Below are 21360 nucleotides of genomic sequence, written 5' to 3'. Positions count from 1 at the left end.
TCATTTAATCTCTTCTAATTTAAGCACACTCTCAAGTTCATTTTGAAGGCTATCTTCCAGATTACATAAGAATGACGAATAAGGGTAGGAGGAGGAGTTTTGAATTCCATTTAAACGGGCAAGAATATGCTTTTTCTTCTTTTCAATGACACTAAACACCTCCTTATTCCACACAACCAAGGAATCACGCAAAGACAGCAAGGCATCATTAATATCAATATCATCAACCCAGTTCAAATTAAGGAAATCCGTAAAGTTTTCATGAGCTAACCACATGGCTTCAAATCGGAAAGGTCTTGAATTGCTAAAACTTTTTTGAAAGAATTGCAACACAATAGGACTGTGGTCAGAAAAACAGATTCTGGGTAATATCTTAACAAAACAATCAGCCATATTTGTCAAGAAAGAAGAGTTACCCAGTGCTCTGTCAAGTCTTTCATATAATCGAGCATATCCATTTACCTTCGGCCCCTTCCAAGTATATTTCGAACCACTGAACCCCAAGTCAAAGAGCCCACAACCATCGATTTGCTGCTGGAACCAATTCATACGCTGGATATTGCCTCTACCACCACCAATCCGTTCATTTGTAGAGATGATATTGTTGAAATCTCCAATCACAGTCCAAGGTTTCGAGACCGAAGCTGACAGAGATTTGAGATTTTCCCAGAGTAATTGTCGATGGTTTGAATGGGGAATTGCATAAACTGCTGTAAGAAGAAAAGGATTCCTCTCCGAAATAGAAAATCCAGATGGAAATATTGCCTATTCTCCTCCAGAACTGAAACGTGTATACTGTTGCTCTTCCACGCAGCTACCAAGCCACCAGAACCCCCCACACTTGGAACAACTTTTGTATTGTCAAAGCCCAAGTTCTTCAGCATTTGAAAACGTTTTTCCTTGTTGCACCGTGTTTCAGCAAGAAAAATCATTACCAGTTTCGGCCCATTGCACACTAACTTCAAGTTTCTAAGGAGCCCATTTCCACAAGACCCCCTAGTATTCCAGTATAATATACTATCCATAAACACTAAATCAACAAAAGGCCCACACGTACAGATCACAATTAAGACCTGTCAAAGAATTGGGTCTTAGGCACAATTGATCCATCACTGCACTGGGCTTCCTTTCCCTCACTCCTCATTGGGCTGACGCAATTCGGCCCATCAGAAGGGTCCCCAGTATCCACTTCTTCTATTCGTATTTCATTATCAATCCCTTGCATGGGATACTGCTGGGCCTCAGGCTCTTGATCATTATGATCCAGATAACCGTCTTCCCTTGCTATCTCCATATTATCTTCCTCGGCCTCTCCTCCCATGTTCACCTCTTCTACCTTATCCTCCATTATCTCGCCACTTTTAATATCTCTTCTTAAGCAATCATCCCTCAACATTTCTCGTGTTCTTTTCTCGCTTTTTCTCTCACTCTGTTTCTCTTTTACCATCTCGTTTGTTGGTTGCAACAATAAAGGATAGCCCATATCTTCACTAACGGCCATTTGTTTTTTCTGAGTCCCTTTCTTCCTCCCTTTAGCAGAGTTAGTGCGCTGGGGTTGAGGAGGTAGGATGGCCACTTCCCGTACAATAGTTTGCGGGGGTCTTACATTTGTGTCTGTATCTTGTGCAGGCTCTTCCACGTCAGCAAGTATGCTAAATCGTGAGCCTCTGTTCTCCGATCTTGTTGCTTCGCCTCTGTCATCTCTATTTTTTCGTTGCCGGCGAATTTTTTGGACTATTCGCCATTGTTCTTGGCTCCCAACACTGGTATTGGCATGGAGATTTTCCTGCGGATCAGAAGTATTTTGCTTCTCTATCCTAGTCTCATTTGCTTCCTTCATCTTTTCTTTCTTTGAACAAACCTCATGTCTATGGCTGTAGGTGCCGCAATTGGTGCACAACATGTGCAGACCCTCATACTCCAAATAATATTGTTCACCATCAAGTGAAAATCCTGACATCAATTGTTTCCCCAAATCCACCAGCACACATATTCTAGCATAATGGCCTCTTAATTGACAAGAAGTATTAACATCAACTCTGATTGTTTCTCCCTTTTGTGCAGGTATCCTCATGACGAAGTGAGGATTCAAACATCGCTGGGCTTAACCCCATATAGCCATTTCGACTCATGAACATTGCTTTGCCATGCCTGCTCATCATTTGGGTTATTTTTTTCTGGAAAAAACGGATAACTAAAAGGAAAAATAGTATAAAAAAAAAGACCTTAAAAATTAAAAAATTACATACAAAGACCCGTTCATAAGATTTGTTGTCATTTACTTATCAATTATTATCAAAACTAATACTAATGTTGAAACTGGTCCTTAGTTACAATTTTTATATTTTAAGATTTGTTTTTACGATTTTTCCTGGTTAAAAATTTATTTTTATTTTTATTTTTTTTAGCGTTAAAGATTTTTTTTAGAAAAAAAAAAGACTTGATCGTTATATTTCAGTGCTCAATAATCAACCGAAATGCCTTGCCTCGAGACTTTTTCTTTTTTCTTTTTGGCCTGACCTTGCCTCGAGATTTTACCATCTTATATAGACCACACCGCATTTTACTTTGCTGACATGCCACCAAATTTACATTCAAAATAATTGGAGTTGGGTGCTTCTCGAGGGAGTCAAAAGAAGACAGAAGCGTACCCACAAAATTGAGACAAATAGCCAACGGTATCGGGTCTATCATTGCAGGAGTTAGTTTTTCACAGCGTAATAAACTAATATTCAACTTCTTGTTAGAAGAGGTATTTATATTTAGTATCTAACAGTGTTTCGAATAAGATTGTTTATAATAAGATACCTATACTTTAAAAAAAAAAACAGAGACAAATATACAAGTTATATTTATTAATTTGGATAAATTAAAATAAATAAATGAAACAATTAACCGTTTAAGGTGCATCCATCATCCTAAAATATTTTGTTAGATGTGCCCAACATCTTAAAATATTTTGTGATGCACCTAATACTTTAAAATATTTTTTGAAATGCATCCAATATCCTAAAATATTTTGTTGTGTAATTTTACTCTAAAGTATTAATATTTTTTAGAAACAATTGTGCTTTTAAAGTATTATTTTATGAATAGTTTTAATTTTACCGTTAACCCTTCAAAGGTTTCTTAAATGAATGTGTATCAGGTGCATAAAATATTTTTTTTAATATTCTTAAGGTGTTGGATGCACATGGAAAAAAAATTTCAGGATGCTAAACACACCACAAAATATTTCAAAATACTAAATACACATAAAAAATGCTTCAAGTGGGTGCACCACAAAATATTTTAAGATGCTAAGCGTAACTAGCAAAATACTTTGATTAATTATAGCAAAAGTGTGACATAATCTTCCTCAAATATACTGTGTAATATTAGATTATATATTAATATACAAATTAGGTAAATTATTTTAAAAATAATAAATATAATTGACAAATAATTAAAGTCTTATATTTAATATCAAATTCAATCACCATTAATTTTTATACTTCAATCATTTAACTACTCTTATATTGATTTGCAAAACAGTGGGAGGACTATATAATAGGGGAAATCACAAATAAAGACCCTTGATTAGCAAAATCACTCTATGGTCACCTGAATATGCCAAATTACTATGAGGGACCTGGTCTCAAATTGTAATTATGAAATCATGGTCAAATTACCAAAATACCCCTCTTTAATTTTTTTTTTTTTTTAAAAGAAAGCCACTCCTCACCGGAATCCGGCCACCGGCGCCGGAGCTCCGGCGGCCGCTTCCGGCCACTGTCGGCGGCAGGACGCCGGAGTCCGGCCGCCGGAGCTCGGCGCCGGCGGCCGCTTCGGCGGTCTTCCTTTGTTTTTTTTTTAAAACTGTTTTTTTTTTAAATTGGGGGGAAGTGAGATTGGGGGGATTTGATCCCCCAACCTAATGCTTCCCAAATAAGGAATGACCATTGAGCCAACAAATTTTTGTTAACATTATGATGCAAAAAAAAATATAAGTTAACTCATTTACTCTTGTTCCAGGTGATAACAACAATACATTTGGAAATAACAAGTTCTGATTGTAAAATAACACGTCTGGAATAAAAATTTAACAATATGTTTTTTTTTATAACAATAAATTTTGTTGCAGGCAATAACAACAATACATTTAAAATAACAAGTTCTGATTATAAAATAACAAGTTTGGGGATTAAATTTAACAACACGTTTTTTTTATAACAACACACTTTATTTCAAGTGATAACAACAATACATTTAAAAATAACAAGTTCTGATTATAAAATAATAAGTCTGGGATTAAAATTTAACAACATGTTTTTTTATAACAACACACTTTGTTTCAAGTGATAACAATACATTTGGAAATAACAAGTTCTAATTATAAAATAACAAGTCTGGAATTAAAATTCAACAGCACCTTTTTTTTATAACAATTAATTATTTTATACTTTTGGAAAATAAATTATTTATAACTTATAAAAAGTACTTGTAATCTATTTAATTTGCTAAAAAAATAATTTTTATCTCCAATTTATAATCAGAACTTGAAGTATAATTTTTTATAGATTAAAAATACTTTTTTATTGTTCAAATTTTTAAATAAAATTTAGGGAAAATGGCAACACACTTTTTTAATTTTTTAAAAATTTTTTTAATCTATATATCTATACAACTTATTATAAATCAAACTACTTCTTATAAATTATAAATAGTACAATTATTGTGGATTAAAAATACTTTTTGACTGCTTAAATTTATAAATGAAATTTATCTCTAATTTATAATTAAAAATACTATTTTATTCTTTAAATATAAAAACTATTTTTAATATTTAAAGAATGAAATGATATAAAATTTATACTATGATTAATAAATCAAAAATGCCTTATTATAAATACTTTATAATTTATAAGAAGTAGTTTGATTTATAATGAGTGTATAGATATACAGATTAAAAAGTATTTTTTAGAGAAATAAATATATTAAAAATATTTTTTATAAGTTATAAATAATTTATTTTTTAAAAGTATAAATAATTAATTGTTATAAAAAAACGTGTTGTTAAATTTTAATCCTAGACTTATTATCTTATAATCAGAACTTGTTATTTTTAAATGTATTGTTGTTATCACTTGAAACAAAGTGTATTGTTATAAAAAAACGTGTTATTAAATTTTAATCCCAAACTTGTTATTGTATAATCAGAACTTGTTATTTTAAATGTATTGTTGTTATTGCCTGCAACAAAATTTATTGTTATAAAAAAAACATATTGTTAAATTTTTATTCCAGACGTGTTATTTACAATAAGAACTTGTTATTTCCAAATGTATTGTTGTTATCACCTGGAACAAGAGTAAATGAGTTAACTTATATTTTTTTTTGCATCATAATGTTAACAAAATTTGTTGGCTCAATGGTCATTCCTTATTTTGGGAAGCATTAGGTTGGGGGATCAAATCCCCCCAACCTCACTTCCCTCCAATTTAAAAAAAAAAACAGTTTCAAAAAAAAAAAAAAAAGGAAGACCGCCGGAAGCGGCCGCCGGCGCCGGAGCTCCGGCGGCCGGACCCCAGCGTCCGGTGCCGACAGTGGCCGGAAAGCGGCCGCCGGAGCTCCGGCGCCGGGGGCCGGATTCCGGTGAGGAGTGGCTTTCTTTTTAAAAAAAAAAAAATTAAAGAGGGGTATTTTGGTAATTTGACCATTGATTTCATAATTACAATTTGAGACCAGGTCCCTCATAGTAATTTAGCATATTCAGGTGACCATAGAGTGATTTTGCTAATTCAAGGGTCTTTATTTGTGATTTCCCCTATAATATATACAGAGACGCACAGAATATTTTTCCAATTTATACATCTTTCTTAGTTATAAAAATGTAGAAAAAAATACGTCAATGTCAATGTTCAGCTAGTCTTTTCGTTCGCGCTGCTCCCCAAATCCATTTGGCTATAAATGGAAGCACACGGCCTCCGTTTTATCCTCAACCTCACACAATGGACCAGCTGTCTTGGGAGGCTTGGCTCTCTGAACTCGTAAGTCCAAATGTGTGTGTGTCTACGTATATATGTATATATATTATTTCTTTATTGATTACATATGCTCTTAATTAATACTCCATCATCAATTGGTTCAATCGTCATGGGTGTGTGTTGTTTTCACCCTAATTACTCACGGATCACTGTGCCTGTATCTTTGTTTGTTTTCAAGGAAACGGAAAATGACTATATTTCCTGGGGAACGAACTCAGATCATAATGAAGAAGCGGAGTATTTGCTTAGAGATATCCTCCAGGACCCGACTAATCTATCTTCAGAAAGTGAAGCCATTTTGCCTCCCACCACTGTGGCGGACGGCGGTGCCACCACCGGCAATTTAGCCAACTCCAACTCCGTCGTTAACTCTCAACATTTAGCTTCTGAAACAACAACCCCGACCGCCTGCGTTCTGTCTTTCGAGAAATCCGTTGTGATTCCAGATATCCCAGACCCCAGTTATAATCATTCGCACCAGAGCAAGGATGTCCGTAGTTATTCCTTGAAGCCCAAACGGACCATTGAAATGCTTAACGATGAACCATCGATGAACAGAGGAACAAAGAAATCCAGAAGCGGTGCTGGGGCAATGGATCACATAATGGCTGAGAGAAGAAGGAGGCAGGAGCTCACAGAAAAGTTCATAGCACTTTCGGCCACCATCCCTGGCTTGAAAAAGGTCACAACTCCGTACCTTACCTACTTAGCACTATGTCTATCGCCTAGTTGATTTTATGAGGATCTTATACGAAGCTCCATGTATATGAAACATGTCTCCTATATTAAATATTTGTGCGTAGATTGACAAGGCGTCTATACTGAGCGAAGCAATAAGTTACGTGAAGAGGCTTCAAGAACGCGTGAAGGAACTTGAGCAAGAGAAGAAAAAGATAATGTCCGCAGATGATGATGATGATGATATTGACGGAGCAGGCACGCCGGCGTCGAGTGAAGTGAACTCCGGCGACAGGTACACACCCATCAACGATGTACTCCCCGATGTCAAAGCAAGAATGTCCGACGACAAACAAGTGCTCATCAGAATCCTCTGCAAGAAACAGGACTGCATAATGCTTAAAATACTTGATGAGCTCAAAAATCTTAACCTCAACGTCTTTGGTAACAGTGTTATTCCATTTGGCTCCTCTACTCTTGATGTTACCGTTGTTGCTCAGGTACAATATCTACATTATCACACGACGCTATATATGTTATTTGGAAATAATTAATTTGACGCTTTTATAATAATTTGACGTCTATGTATATGTAATTTATGTGATATGCAGATGAGTGAGGACTACAGTGTATCGGTGAAGGATGTCGTGAAAAGCCTGAGAATAGCTCTCTGTTGAATTGTAATGGTGATCCTTGCTAGTGTATCAAAAGAGAGGTCTACCTGTTATAGCTTCAAGATTTCCAAGTTTTGGAGAAAGCTTGGTTTTTCTCTTCAAGTATTGTGCTTGTATGTGTGTAGAATTGAAACTGAGTCTACTTGGTTTTGAAAGTGAAATTCAATTAATAATGTAAGATTTAGAGAGTATTTAACTAAACTATAATTTTAAAAATAATTTTACAGTAAATGAAGTAAACATGTAAAAAGAATTTTGTTTCAATTTATGAAAAAATATTTTTTAAAACTTTTTTTCCGATTAAAACCAAACATCCCCTTGGACATGCCATGAATACTCAATTTCTTCCTATTCTCTTTTCAGATGTTCGACGTTCATTTTGAAGTTTGGCAGGCATTATTACTCACTGCTCCCATCCCATCAACTTCTTCCATATTTGATTTGCCCACATTTGTCGTTTTATGATTTATATTTTGATGATTATTTCGGTATGCTTAAAAATACTTCAATTCAGGAACCAAATTGCGTTGGCTTTGTCTATCAATTAATTGGATCTCTATTGCTAATTAAAAAATGCCATTGCAATGCCACCTTAATTCGGCATAATGGGTAGGATTTTCATCTCTTAAACAAGTGATTAAGATTCAATTTTTAACTCTCCTGCGTGAAGTAAACTTGGTTGGAAGGAGCCAAGCTTTTACCCTTCACATTCAAGGATGATTATTAATCTCTAGTACTATTTCTGATTTTTTAATGTAAGAGCTTGTTGTGGATTAGATTCAATCATAGATATAAAACATCATCAATCCATTATATCTCCTAAATTTATAATTTATTTTCTAAAATATTCATGATAGTTACATATATTAAGAGGGTTTCTATCTAAGGGTAGTCATGATTAAAAAGATACTTTAGTAAAATCAACTTATATTTAATACAAATAACTAATTTAATTAATATTTTTATTCTAATCAAATTAGTTAAATAGTTCATATATATATATATATACACACACATACATACACGCCATATGTAGTATAAGCAAAGGATACTCCTAGTCCCAGGTTATAATACATGCACACGCCTGCACAGTTGTTGATTAACAATGCAGCACTAGAAGCAACCTAGAATATTCAAAGAGAATTTGGGTTAAGAAGAAAATGTTAGTCCCTGGTAACGAATCAAATCTCGAGATGTGTCCATAGCTAGTGTTTGAATATACCTATTGTCTTTGTTTTTTTTTTTTAAATATAATTCAGAGTATTCTCAAGTCATTTTAGATTTGAGACTAATCTCTATCAAGTCAGAATTATTAAAGTTAAAACCCTGCCAAGAAATGTTTCTATCGTCTCTAATAAAGAGGGGAAAAAAAAAAGGTCCGGAATAAAGGAAAAACACACACATATATGTGTACACACACGGACAGAATCAATCCATAACATCAATCAATAATTGCCGGCTGCATATGTTATGGATTCCCTTTTGGACCTTATAATGCAAGTGAGAACTGGGAACAAAGATATATAATGTTTTTTTTCCCAACTTTTTTCATGAAAAAAGTTAGAAAATAACAAATAAAGACCTAGTTTCAGGTTGCAAATATGAAATTATGGTAAAATGTCTGAAACACCCCTCAACCAAATTGTGATTTAGTCTATTGAAATTGATATTCGCTAAAGTGAACTTGTCACTTCCTATAATCAACTTATCATTTGGCATACCCTCAGCTAAGTTGTGATTTGGTCTACTAAAATTGATATTCGCTAAAGTGAACTTGTCACTTCCCATAATCAACTTATTATTTGGCTAAGGTGTATTTTAGACATTTCACCAAAATTTTATATTTGTAATATGAGACCAGATCTTTATTTGTTATTTTCTAAATTGAGAGTCTTAAATCATAATTTCACATATTAAGAGGTCTTTATTTGCTATTTTCTCTTAAGAATTTTCACATGAAAGAGTGGCCTTCATGATAATAAGTATATTTACTATCTCCAAAGAGTGGCTTTATTTATCATTTTGCCCAAAGAATATTATATCTTTCATGATAATAATTATATTAATAAAATAAATTATTTTTAAATATTTTTGTGATAAAAAATTGCTCCATAAAATTATCATAAACCCTCCCCTCCCCCCGCCAAAAAAAAAGGAGAAAAAAATTGTGCACACGAGTCCTATTGTATGCGTGTGATTGGGGAGAAAAGATTCAAAAGAGTAATGATGGGATTAGCTGCCTCATTGTCCGAGGAATGACTGTGCCCTCACTCTGAATATTCTTGTGCTGGTGGGACTTCACCCAAATAACCAAACTTAGTTTCCTGATTAACTGTCACCTGCAATTCACTCGTATATCCCTCAGTTAATAGTAATACCTCCAATACTTATTGTGCATTTGTCTTCTCAGTTCACTAACTTCTGAGAAACATATGATCAGACTTGGAAGGTACCAAAAATACAGATATTGATCATTGAGTAGATTACGACGGCAATTCAAATCGGAATCAACTTACTGTTAAAATACCACATTATACAGAGTCTAACAATACAGAATTACAGTATTAAAACATAAATTTGATTGACTATTATTTTTTCAACAAAAAAAATGTTATTTCAAACTCAATAAGAAAGAGAGAATATAAATTTAACTTAATGAATTCGTCTAAAATTCTCAGCGAACTAGATCATCCATTTACTTGTCAACTCGAACACCTCAAACTGAGTTGAGTTCTAATATCACAAACAAAATAACATGATTTCATTTATGGTTTGTGGTAATTAAAGAATTACCTGAGCCAGCTACAAATATATGCTAGTTGTTAATTGGGCTAAGGCGTCTTCAGATGAAAATATTTTTTCAAATGCATCTAGTATTTTAAAATATTTTATGATATGTTTAATATTTTAAAATTTTTTTAGATATATCTAAAAATATTTCGAAATACTATACCTATATAAAAATATGTTAAAGTGTCAAATATATCATAAAATGTTTTAAAATATTAAATATACTAAAAAAAACCTGATAATGAGTTGCCTCGTCCGTACAAAGTGATTGACAATTTGACATAACGCTGATAACTGATTTGCATTTTTCACAGCCAGACATTCGAATCTTCAAAATCGTCATTATTATCGCACTAAAGATGTTGAAGCCTTTTGCGTTTCTCCATGCTCTTCTTCTTCCCACGTGTCGCACAAACTCAGCTTCAATCCGTACAATACCACCAACATGTTCCATTTAAACTTTGTATCCTTCCCACTTATCCGATCCTTAATATAAAATCTATTTAACTAATTTGATTAGATTTAAAAAGTTAGATAAATTAGTTAATTATAAAAAAAGTAACATGTTTTTTCTAAAACACCATAATCATCTTTTTAATATTCCCTCTCCTTCTTCTACTTGATTATAGTTGAGGAAATATCCATAGAGATAATTTAGATAAAATTGATAAATATGATAAATGAGTCTTATATTTAGGACCAAAACTAACTCAATAATTAGGTTTTATATTAAGGATTGGAGGAGTAACTAGTTCAACAAGGCATGTGCATATTTTCCGTCACTTATGTTATGACTAAATTTTATTTTCAAACATATAAAAAAACACTGGGAGGATACAGTAAAGAATTGGCTCATAACTAATAAAATGGTAAAATCAAATCCCACTACTAATATAAAAGTATCATTAATAAATGATTTGTAAGTACTTTTGCATAAAAAAAAAAAAGTAAACCTTTATGGATTATATTTGAAGTGAGAATATTTACTTTCGTGATCTTATTGTTATTTGTTTTTAATTTGCATTAACTCCTTACTTAATCCAACAGAGATGATAAATCTTTTGTCCGTAAATTCAATAATATAAATCACATATCGATGATACCAAATTTAAAAAGGCATGTACTGATCTGTTCACCTAATTTTTTTCCAAAAAAAAAAAAATTGCCATGCCTGCTCATGGGTTATTATGAGTGACATACCACCAATTTATACATTCACAATAAATCGAGTTCGGTGCTTCTCGGGGAAAAGTAAAAGGAGACCTACACATAAAATGGAAACAAAGATAAGCACCCCCAAAAAGTAAGGATGGGCCACATTACACAATTCCCCTTTTCAGTTTGTACATCATTTTAAGGAATTAATAAAATAAATGAACTAAAAAAATTGCATCAAAAAAGAAGTGCACCATATTTAATTTATTTCCAGTTCTGTTCTCCATGGCAAATACTCACAAACACGCTTCACTGTAACGTTATGAAAGGATGACATGTTTGTGCACTGGCATATTAGTACTCACCCTTTATAAAAAAATACTGGATAGAGCACTAATTTAGTTAGAAAAAAGTTAATCTAAGTATTTCAAGAGTGGGGCTGAATGTAACTTTATCTAAATAAAATTTGAAAAGTATAAACATATTTAATTCTTTTATTTCATATTTATGGGAATTTTTTCTCAATTTTTTTATATCTTATATTAATATTTATTTGAAGCGTGTGTTGATATTATGATTTGCTCTCTTTCTCTATAAAGGCAAAATATTTTTTTCTACGTATAAGTATCTTCATATTAAAAGTAATCCTATTCACGACACTGTTAGATACTAAATTTAAGCACATTTCCTCATGAGAATTTGAATATTAATTCACCGGGAACTTTTTTTTTTTTGCTAGACCCAATCTTATCCGTAAGGACAAAATAATATGGTCTCAAATAAGTGAGTAATACTGATTTGAATGGATCCAAAAAAAAAAAAAAACTCTGCCTGTTCGCGTATCTCTCCAACCAAAGATTCCATATGTTCCTCTTTTTTTCCTCCTTGTCTACCTCTCCCTCTTCCTTTCTGCACGGCAATTTCTAACAAATCGACAAAATTAAAATTGTGCATGTGGGGAAACAATTTCACGTTTTAATTAAGAAAATAAATGTTACCTCAATCACATCGTCAAAGCTGGTGTGAAGGAATTGAGTATATCTAAACCCTAAATTCAAAATCAATCTAAACGCGAACGACTTTTGTTTTTTTTCAGTGAAGTATCTTGATAAATATTTCTTAGCATTTCTGTATTTATTTTACTTTACTGTATACAGAATAATGATAAAATGGCCAGTTCTATCATTGGTGCTTGTCAGCAAAAAGAAAACAGAAACAGACACAGATAAACGGCCCCAACCCAAAAGAAGGAAGGTTGGGCCACATTATTAATTAGTACCATATCCACAATTTCCTTTTCCAGTTTACACATCTTCTTTAATTAATTAATAAAAGAAATGCATAAAAAGTTAAAAAAAAAAAGAAAAAGAAGTGCGCCCTATTTATTTTTAGTTCTTCTCTGTCAGAATGACCCTATGCCGACATTTCTTTTTTGTTCCAACTAGCGTGTTTGGACATAATAAAAAGTGTTTTTTTTCACTTTGTATATTTATTCCGTCACAAAATCAAAATAAATTTTTTCACATATTTACAAATCACCCATTAACAAGGTCTTCACATCTACAGTGGGTTTCGAACTCATGACCTTGTAAGTTATGAGTCGATTCTTTACCAACTAGATCAATTCTTGTTAGTAATTAAATATACTTTTTATGCATTTGTATTAACCAGGGTAAATAATATTATACCTTCAAGAAGCATTTCAACAAAGGACGGGCATTGAATCAATGACAGCCCGTCATGAATTGTACAACAATTTCAATTAATACGAAGTAAGAGAGTCTCTAACTGTGGCGCCCATGACAAACATCACTGGAGTACGCAGACCAGATATATTTGGTATAGAAAGTGTTCTCTACACGGATAACAACAAACTTGACAGGATCAGTTCATATAACCTTAGGGCTTAGGTTCTGAGGAGAAAGGGGTGCGATGCAAAATTTTGGAGAAAGTTTCTATACGTCTAATACATGATCCATCTCACTACTTGCATTCCTCTTTAAAATATTGCAAGATATGTTGTTTATTTTGTCATTTTTTTGGTTTAATTTAAAAAAAAATCCTTTTTGATTGTTTTTTGGGGAGTACAAAGACATGATACTATTTTTGGAAGTTAAAACATAACAAAACAAAACCTACCAAACGAGAAATGAACAAAGCCAAAGTTGGCCTAATTCTTTTCAGAAGGTGCGCTTAGCAAGGTCATCAAGTCACTGGTCACATCTTCAGCCTTACGAATTACGAGCAAAAGCAAGGTAAAGCAACACTACATATAAGGAAGTTAGGTTTTCAAAAATGGTTTTTTTTTAACTGTGATTTACAAAACATAAAATAAGTAGGTAAACATAATAGCCTTATCTGAATTTAGGCAAACGTACTTAGGGTGTGTTTGGATGAAACTAAACCGTGGTTTGGAAAAGTGATTCTGGAGAATAGATTCTGGAAAAAATAGATTCTGTGAAGAATAGATTTTGTAAAAAAGTGATTCTGAGAAGTGAGAGTGTTTGGATAGTTGTTATCAGAAGCACTTTTTATATATACAATTACTAAAAAAAAGACATAAGTTAATATGATAATTACAGAAAAAATAGATTTTATGATATATTTTAATTTGAAGAAATAAAATTGTTAATAATATGTTTTTTACCAACATAATTAATAATACATAAGATAATATAATTAATAAATAATTAATGTCTATATATATTTATAAAATATAAGATTAAATATATTTATAAAAAAATATGTTTATAAAAAAAATAACAAGATACATATCATATAGACTCTCACACTCTCCCTTTTTTCTCCAAAAGCAAAAAAAATTTGCTTTTTCCAAAACCATGGTTTTGGAGTCAAAACCATGGTTTTGACCCAAAACCATGGTTTTGGTTTTTGGAGAGGCTGTTTGGGTAGCATTTTCTCCAAACCATGGTTTGGGTCCCCAAACCATGGTTTGGGGTGCTATCCAAACAGAGCCTTAATACAAGTGACTCCAAATAAAATCCCAATCTGAGAATACAAGGGACAGTACATCTATTTTACTTCTCAAAGGATGTGAAACACCATTATGCCCAAACTTGTTTATTATGATCTCTGACGGTGTAGGGGGCTATTTAGAGAACCATCAACATCAAAACTTCGGATGGTATATTCCATTTACAATAAGCTCTATCTCAGCTGGTATTCGGAATAATTAGGTGAAGTTGGAGGGAAGCAAAGAGCTGGCAAAGGACAAGGACATTTTTGGTGGGGCTTCAAAATGATCGGAGAAAGGAAAACGGAAAACTCGTAGAGGAACTTCAAAATGATCGGAGACTAGTGTGTTGTGCTCCTTTCCGGAAACAAGGTGATCAAATTGATTATTTGTTGTTATTGTGGTGAGCATTCGCTTTTTCAATTTGGTAATCAGAAGACTAAACAGAGCCAATTTTATGCACGAAACTGAAATCAAATAAAAATAAAAATAAAATATTTAGCTGAAAACTAAAATAAGTGAACCAAAAAATTGAAATTAAATTCGTTTGGATTCAATTTTCAGTTATGTTTGGACATGTCTACTGAAGTTTCCTCGTTCATTCGGACAGCTGTGTTGTTTTTTCCTCGTCTAATTTGGGGTTAGAGCTTTAGGTTGTTTCGCGCTTGATATTTTATGCTTTGTAGGCATATTATAATCTTACTTCTTTTATAAATATTATATAATAAACGTTATTGAGTCAATTTTTTTTTTCCTTTTGTCCAACACCCACGTCATACTATATCCTACTTTTTTTAAAATAATACTACCTTCAATTTTAATTATAAGACTTCATTTGTAGAATTTAAACAGGATGTATAATTAGGTCCCGAGGTAGAATATAATTATGAGTATTCATATCCTACTCTAATAGTACTTTCAAATTTTAATCATGATGTTACTTTTAAGGAAATATATTTTGAATGGACGAAACTAAAAACTTTAATTAATAAATAAAAATTAAATCTTAATTTTATTTGAAATCAATGCTTTTTGACAGGGCCAGGGGAGTCCCAAAATTGGCTCATCCTCCCCATTTTGCACAATACTGAATCGACTCAGATCTGAATTCACTCTTCTCGCTTCTACCAATTTAACCAATCTTTTTTCCTTTTTTTCGGGAGAAAATTTCTAGTTTCAATAAAAAAAGATAATTACTAAAAATCTTAATAACAAGTAAGTAATTTATTATGATAAATTTTAATATAGGAAATGATAACTCACCTATCATTATGATTCTTTAGTAATTATTTTTCTTTTTAACAAAAACAAAACATTTTAATTTTATATCATCATTCCATCCAATGCTGGGGCGAGGACCCGTATGGATACTACACGCTTCTAAAATTTTTTTAACATCTTTCATCAATAAATAATTTTCTCTCAAAAATATATAATCCAAAATGTCATGTTTGTCTCGGGCTAGAAAAAGCTCTGACCAAAATTAGAGAACCAAAAATGATTTTATGCATTAATTTTTTTTTTAAAGTTGCCTTGGTGTATACAAATATATCAAAAAAAATTATTAACCTTACATATAAATTTTAAAATCTTCATTTACACACAATGATATGCCCTTCTGATATATATACACACACATAAATGGACATATGAAAAAAATTAATCTCTCTTTTAAACAATGTGTTAATAAGAACAAACACCTTATTTCAAGTATTACCTCTGGTCCTGATTATAAAATCTCGTCTGTAAACTATAAACGAGATCTTATAATCAAGACCAAAGGTAATATAATATACTCATTCGGTCCTTAATATAAGACCCATTTAACTAATTTGATTAGATTAAGGAAGTTAGGTACATTAGTTAATTATAAGAAATGTGACACGTTTTTCCTAAAATACCATAATCATCTTTCTTAATACCCTATTTTCACTACAAAAAAACAGACTTTAGGCGACAACTTTCAGCGGCGACAAAAAAAGTCGCCGTCGAAACTAAGACTTTCAGCGGCGACGAAAATGTCGCCGCCGAAAGTGGACTTTCAGCGGCGACACCAAAAAGTCGCCGCTGAAAGTTCGCCATTAAAACCAAGACTTTCAGCGGCGACTTTTTTTGTCGCCGCCGAAAGTGGACTTTCAGCGGTGACTTTTTTAGTCGCCGCTGAAAGTTCGCCATTGAAACCAAGACTTTCAACGGCGACTTTTTTTGTCACCGCTGAAAGTATAATATAATAATATATATTTTATTTTACAATATTAATAAACAAATTCAATCCGGCTCAGCGGCAAGAAGATTGGACACGAAAGGAGGCGGTCACGAGTTCGAACCTGGAAGAAGACACATTTAAGGTGAAAATATTTGGACGATGACGTGGCGAGGAGGAGTGATGTGACAATGACGTGGAGGTGGCTAGTGATGATGTGGCGGTCGGCGGTGATGATGTGGCTGCCGACGGCGATGACGTGGCAGCCGGAGACGATGACGTGGCACCGACGGCGATGACGTGGCATTAGTAAAGCCAATTCTTCTTAGGCATTACTTTCAGCGGCGACAAGAGTGTCGCCGCCGAAAGTGTTTTCTGCGGCGACTTTTTTGTCGCCGCCGAAACTTCTAAAAGTCGCCGCTGAAAGTATCTTTTAGTGGCGACCTTTTTAGTCGCCACTGAAAGTTTTCAGCCACGGCTGCTACAGCAACGACTTTTCAGCGGCGACTTGTCGCTGCAAAAAACTTTCGGCGGCGACTTTTGTCGCCGCGGAAAGTCAATTTTTTTGTAGTGTTTCCTCTTTTACTTGATTATGGTTGAGGGAGTATCTATAGGGATAATTTAGAGAAAATTGATAAATATGAGAAATTGGTCTTATATTTAGGACAAAAACCAACTTAACAATTAGGTCCTATATTAAGGACCAGAGGAGTAATTAAGTAAACTGTACCAAAATATTGGCCTCTAATTAGTTGGCCAAGAGTAGGGTTGAGCGTCTACCGATGATCGATTTCCAGACTCTGCATCCAGAAAACTCAAACATTATTAATTCCTTTCCTGCATCCAAGAAACAATGGATCATTAATTAGTTCCTCACATCAATCGTAACATACATGTGCTTAGATTAATTAGCTAACTAAGCTACATGTGTTAGCTATCTATCTAATTATTAATACAGAAACATGGGAGAATGTGTGTGTGTGTGTGTCAATAAAGAAGCATATTTATCTGAGGAAAAAAAGGAAAAAAAAATTAGTTGGTTACATGACAGGGAACATTGATCCGTGCTAGTGTATCACACGATTCCAATACATATATAACACGGAGTTGAGAACAAAAATGCCATTCTTATTATAACCCTTACTTAACTAATGTGGGTGGAATAAAAATCTATGTCAGATAAATTATCTGACAGCAATAATTGTGACTTGAACACTATATCATATATATTAATTTATATATAATTTTGATAAATTATTTTGAGAAAAAATAATAAATATAAGAGACAAAAAAGATTTAGATATTATAAGTAAAACCAGATAAAATTTTAAAACTGACTCTTATATTAAGCACAGGAAGGAGTATTCTAAACTAATTAAAGAGAAAGAGGAGAAAGAAGAAGAAGGTTGTGTGATACACTAATAAGGATCAATATTGCAAGTCATGTGGAGATAACAGGAAGAAGGCTCTTTGAACCGGCCAATGCGGTTCGGATTTTCTAAATCCTGGAAGAAAGCAAGAATGAAATAAAGGAGAAAGGAGAGCGAGGGCGGAGTGCAAAGTGAGATGTGTTTTTGATTTGCTTTATAAACCATCCGATGATGAAGAAGATCGACGAGGGCATGCCACGTTCATTCACAACTTAATTATATATCACACTCGTTTCACATGCGACTCCTATCTCCACCCTCCGATTCTTCTCCTTCCACGTGTCCTTCATCTACCGTCTCTCTTTCCTCTCCCCTCCTTCTCTTCTATAGAGTACATCCATAAAACAAATTTCTTGGTATTTGCACCATATTATATGAGAAATTTGAAATGACAAAATGGACATGTAAATAACTGAAATGACCAAATACATAGGCATGAAATATCAATATGGAATTTTGATAATTTGGTAAAAAGATTAAAATGTCCCTGAACCTCTCTAAAGATATGAACTGAAAGAAAACACACAATATACCAGAAGAGAGAGAGAGAGAGCTGAGAAGACGAAGCTGGAGCAAGAGTCGAAATTTGGAAAGAGGAAAAGGCAATTTTTCTGTTAAAATGCTAGTATATCGCCTGATTTCTTAACTCGCTTTGCTTCTGTATGCTCGAATGAGGATGGGCTTGTGAGTGTAGAGGGTTTAGATGAAGAATTTGAACAGGATGAGAGAGTGACACCTCAAAAATGGAAAAATGGTGGCAAACAGTAAGCATGAGGTGGTCAGTGTTATTAAATTCATTAGTTAAATTGTAAAATCCTATATTTAAATTGTCAATGGAGTAAGTGGGTATGTGTGTTTTTTGGGTGTTTCGGAAGGTAAATGAAATTGATTATTGAGGAACTAAAATATTGATTTGTGCTTCTTTAACAAGTTTTGATGACATCTAACATTGGGTCTAACATTGAGAAGTAATTTTTTGGTGTGAATGGAATAACTTTTGAACCATTTTTAATTTTTTTGGGAGAATGGTTGATATGTAAGTTATCCTTTTTGTAAATGATGTTAACTGGGTAGGATATATTTTGTAATTTGAATGACAAGAAAACATTAGGTGGTGGTTTAATCTTAATGTTAACTTGTCATTTAAATATAAGTTATATAGCTTCTGTCATAAATGTACTGGTTTTTGGTAAATATTATCACTTCAGTAATTAATTCCATTATACATGTAGTAAAATCTGAATGTTAATGTAAACATATTATGATGTTCTTCAGGTGTACTTGTATGTTATTTTGTCAACACATTTTATCATTTGTTTAATTCCCCCAAGGGAGATGGTGAAAGTTGCCAATGGGCATGACCGGAGTAGTTAATTTGATTACAAATATTATTATTCACATTATAAATATTGTTATTATCATTATCATGACAGTGAAATTGGCTAAAAATATGTTACTCGGGCTTGAAAGAAATGAGTTGCAAATGGCAATAGTGAGATAGTAACTCTTATTACAAAAGTTGTAATTCACATTACAAATATTGTCATTATCATTATTAAGATAGTGAAATTGGCCCCAAATACATGTTACTTGGGTTTGAAAGAAACGAGCTGTAAATGGCAATAGCGAGATGGTAACTTATTAAGAAAGTTATAATTCACATTACAAATGTTGTCATTGTCATTATCAGGGTAGTGTAATTGGCTCCAAATACATGTTAAGTTCATTTCATATTAAACAATTGCAAATGGCAATAACAAAATGGTAACTTTCATTACAAAAGTTGTAATTCACATTATAAATGTTGTCATTATCATTATCGGGATAGTGAAATTAGCTCCAAATACATATTACTTGGGTTTGAAATAAACGAGTTACAAATAGCAATAGCGAGATGGTAACTCTCATTACAAAAATTGTAATTCACATTACAAATGTTGTTATTATTATTACCGAGTAGTGAAATTAACTCCAAATATATGTTACTTGGGTTTGAAATAAACGAGTTGCAAATGGCAATACGGAAGTGATCACTTTCATTACGAATGTTGTTAATTTCATTACATGTGTAGTGAAATTTGGGTCCAAGTAAATGTAATTTGGGGCACAAATAATTGAGTTGCAAATGCCATGATGGAAGTTACAACTTTCATTATGCATGTTGTAATTACCATTACTTGTTTAGTGAAATTATCCCAAAAAAGATTTAAATTAAGCCAACAAATATTATAACTTACAACCTACAACCATAAGTCAAGTATTTTGACAATATCTGGACACTGCTTTCACAAGTACTATATGCTTAATTTACGTAATCTTTACTACTATCACAGATGCTGTCTTTTTTATCAGTGTGGTGGCTTTATTTGATGAAAGCAAGCTCAATACTTCGTCACGTCTTGAATTAAGGTCATGATTCACTAGCCACCACATGAAAGCATAATTTAGTAACTGAAATTGATTTTTCAGCTTCTACTTTGAGCTCATAGGCTATAAAACAATCTGATTCAAATAGCACAACCATAATTTAGCACTTAGAGACATAAATCATTATGTTCAAATCAGTTTTTAATCTCTAGCTCTTCAAATCTCAAACCAGCAGATTTAAAAAAAAAAAATCAGTTTTATGTCTCAATACTTTAATTCCACAAGCATCAATTCACAAGCAATGACCCACAAACGCACATATATACAAATATTTTACAAGTATAGAATTAGCTTTTAACCTTCAAAACATTTCAAGTAGCAATAATATATAATCTACAAATTATTTTCACTTTCAGAACATGCTAATATATAATTCAGATTCATTAAACAGTCTCTGAACACTACTATATCAACTTCTAAATTTCCAAAACTTGAATCCCGCAACCTCAAGCATCAATAGCCCCAGCAGCAATGAACACACACACATGCTTGGAAGACGATACGCCATAGCCACTCACTACCCCCATAATGATAATAACAACATTTGTAATGTGAATAACAACATTTATAATCAAATTAACCATTCCGGTCATGCCCATTGCCAACTTCCACTGTCTCCCTTGGGGGAATTAAACAAATGGCAAATTGTGTTGACAAAATAGCATACAAGTATACTTGAAGAACATCATAATATGTTTATATTAACATTCAGACTTTACTACATGTGTAATGGAATTGACTACTGAAGTGACAAATTTTACCAAAAACCAGTACGCCTATGACAGAAGCTACATAACTTATATTCAAATGACAAGTTAACATTAAGATTAAACCACCACCTAATGTTTTCTTGTCATTCAGATTACAAAACATATTCTACCCAGTTATCATCATTTACAAAAAAAAATAACCTACCTATCAACCATTCTCCCAAAAAAAATTAAAAATGGTTCAAAAGTTATTCCATTCAAACCAAAAAATTACTCCTCAATGTTAGACCCAA

At 32.8% G+C, this 21360-nt stretch overlaps 2 protein-coding genes across 2 annotated transcripts; one reads left to right on the top strand and one right to left on the bottom strand.

Annotated features, from left to right (window-relative positions):
• Nucleotides 1-932, bottom strand: LOC114735680 (uncharacterized). Its single transcript, XM_028923393.1, has 2 exons — nt 797-932; nt 1-710 (listed from the first exon to the last, which is right to left on the bottom strand). The coding sequence occupies exons 1-2, from the start codon at nt 930-932 to the stop codon at nt 1-3; spliced, it is 846 nt and encodes a 281-aa protein (XP_028779226.1).
• Nucleotides 933-6135: 5203 nt separating this feature from the next.
• LOC114735679 (transcription factor bHLH19-like) lies at nt 6136-7381 on the top strand. The gene is made up of 4 exons (XM_028923392.1): nt 6136-6708; nt 6830-6863; nt 6963-7204; nt 7316-7381. Exons 1-4 carry the CDS (start codon nt 6136-6138, stop codon nt 7379-7381), a joined length of 915 nt encoding a protein of 304 aa, XP_028779225.1.
• Nucleotides 7382-21360: the final 13979 nt, after the last annotated feature.

Source organism: Neltuma alba, unplaced genomic scaffold (genome assembly GCF_004799145.2).
Source record: "Neltuma alba isolate B1F8T4 unplaced genomic scaffold, ASM479914v2 tig00013246_pilon, whole genome shotgun sequence".
NCBI classification, from domain to species: Eukaryota; Viridiplantae; Streptophyta; class Magnoliopsida; order Fabales; family Fabaceae; genus Neltuma; species Neltuma alba.
This window is presented reverse-complemented; position numbering and strand designations above follow the sequence as displayed.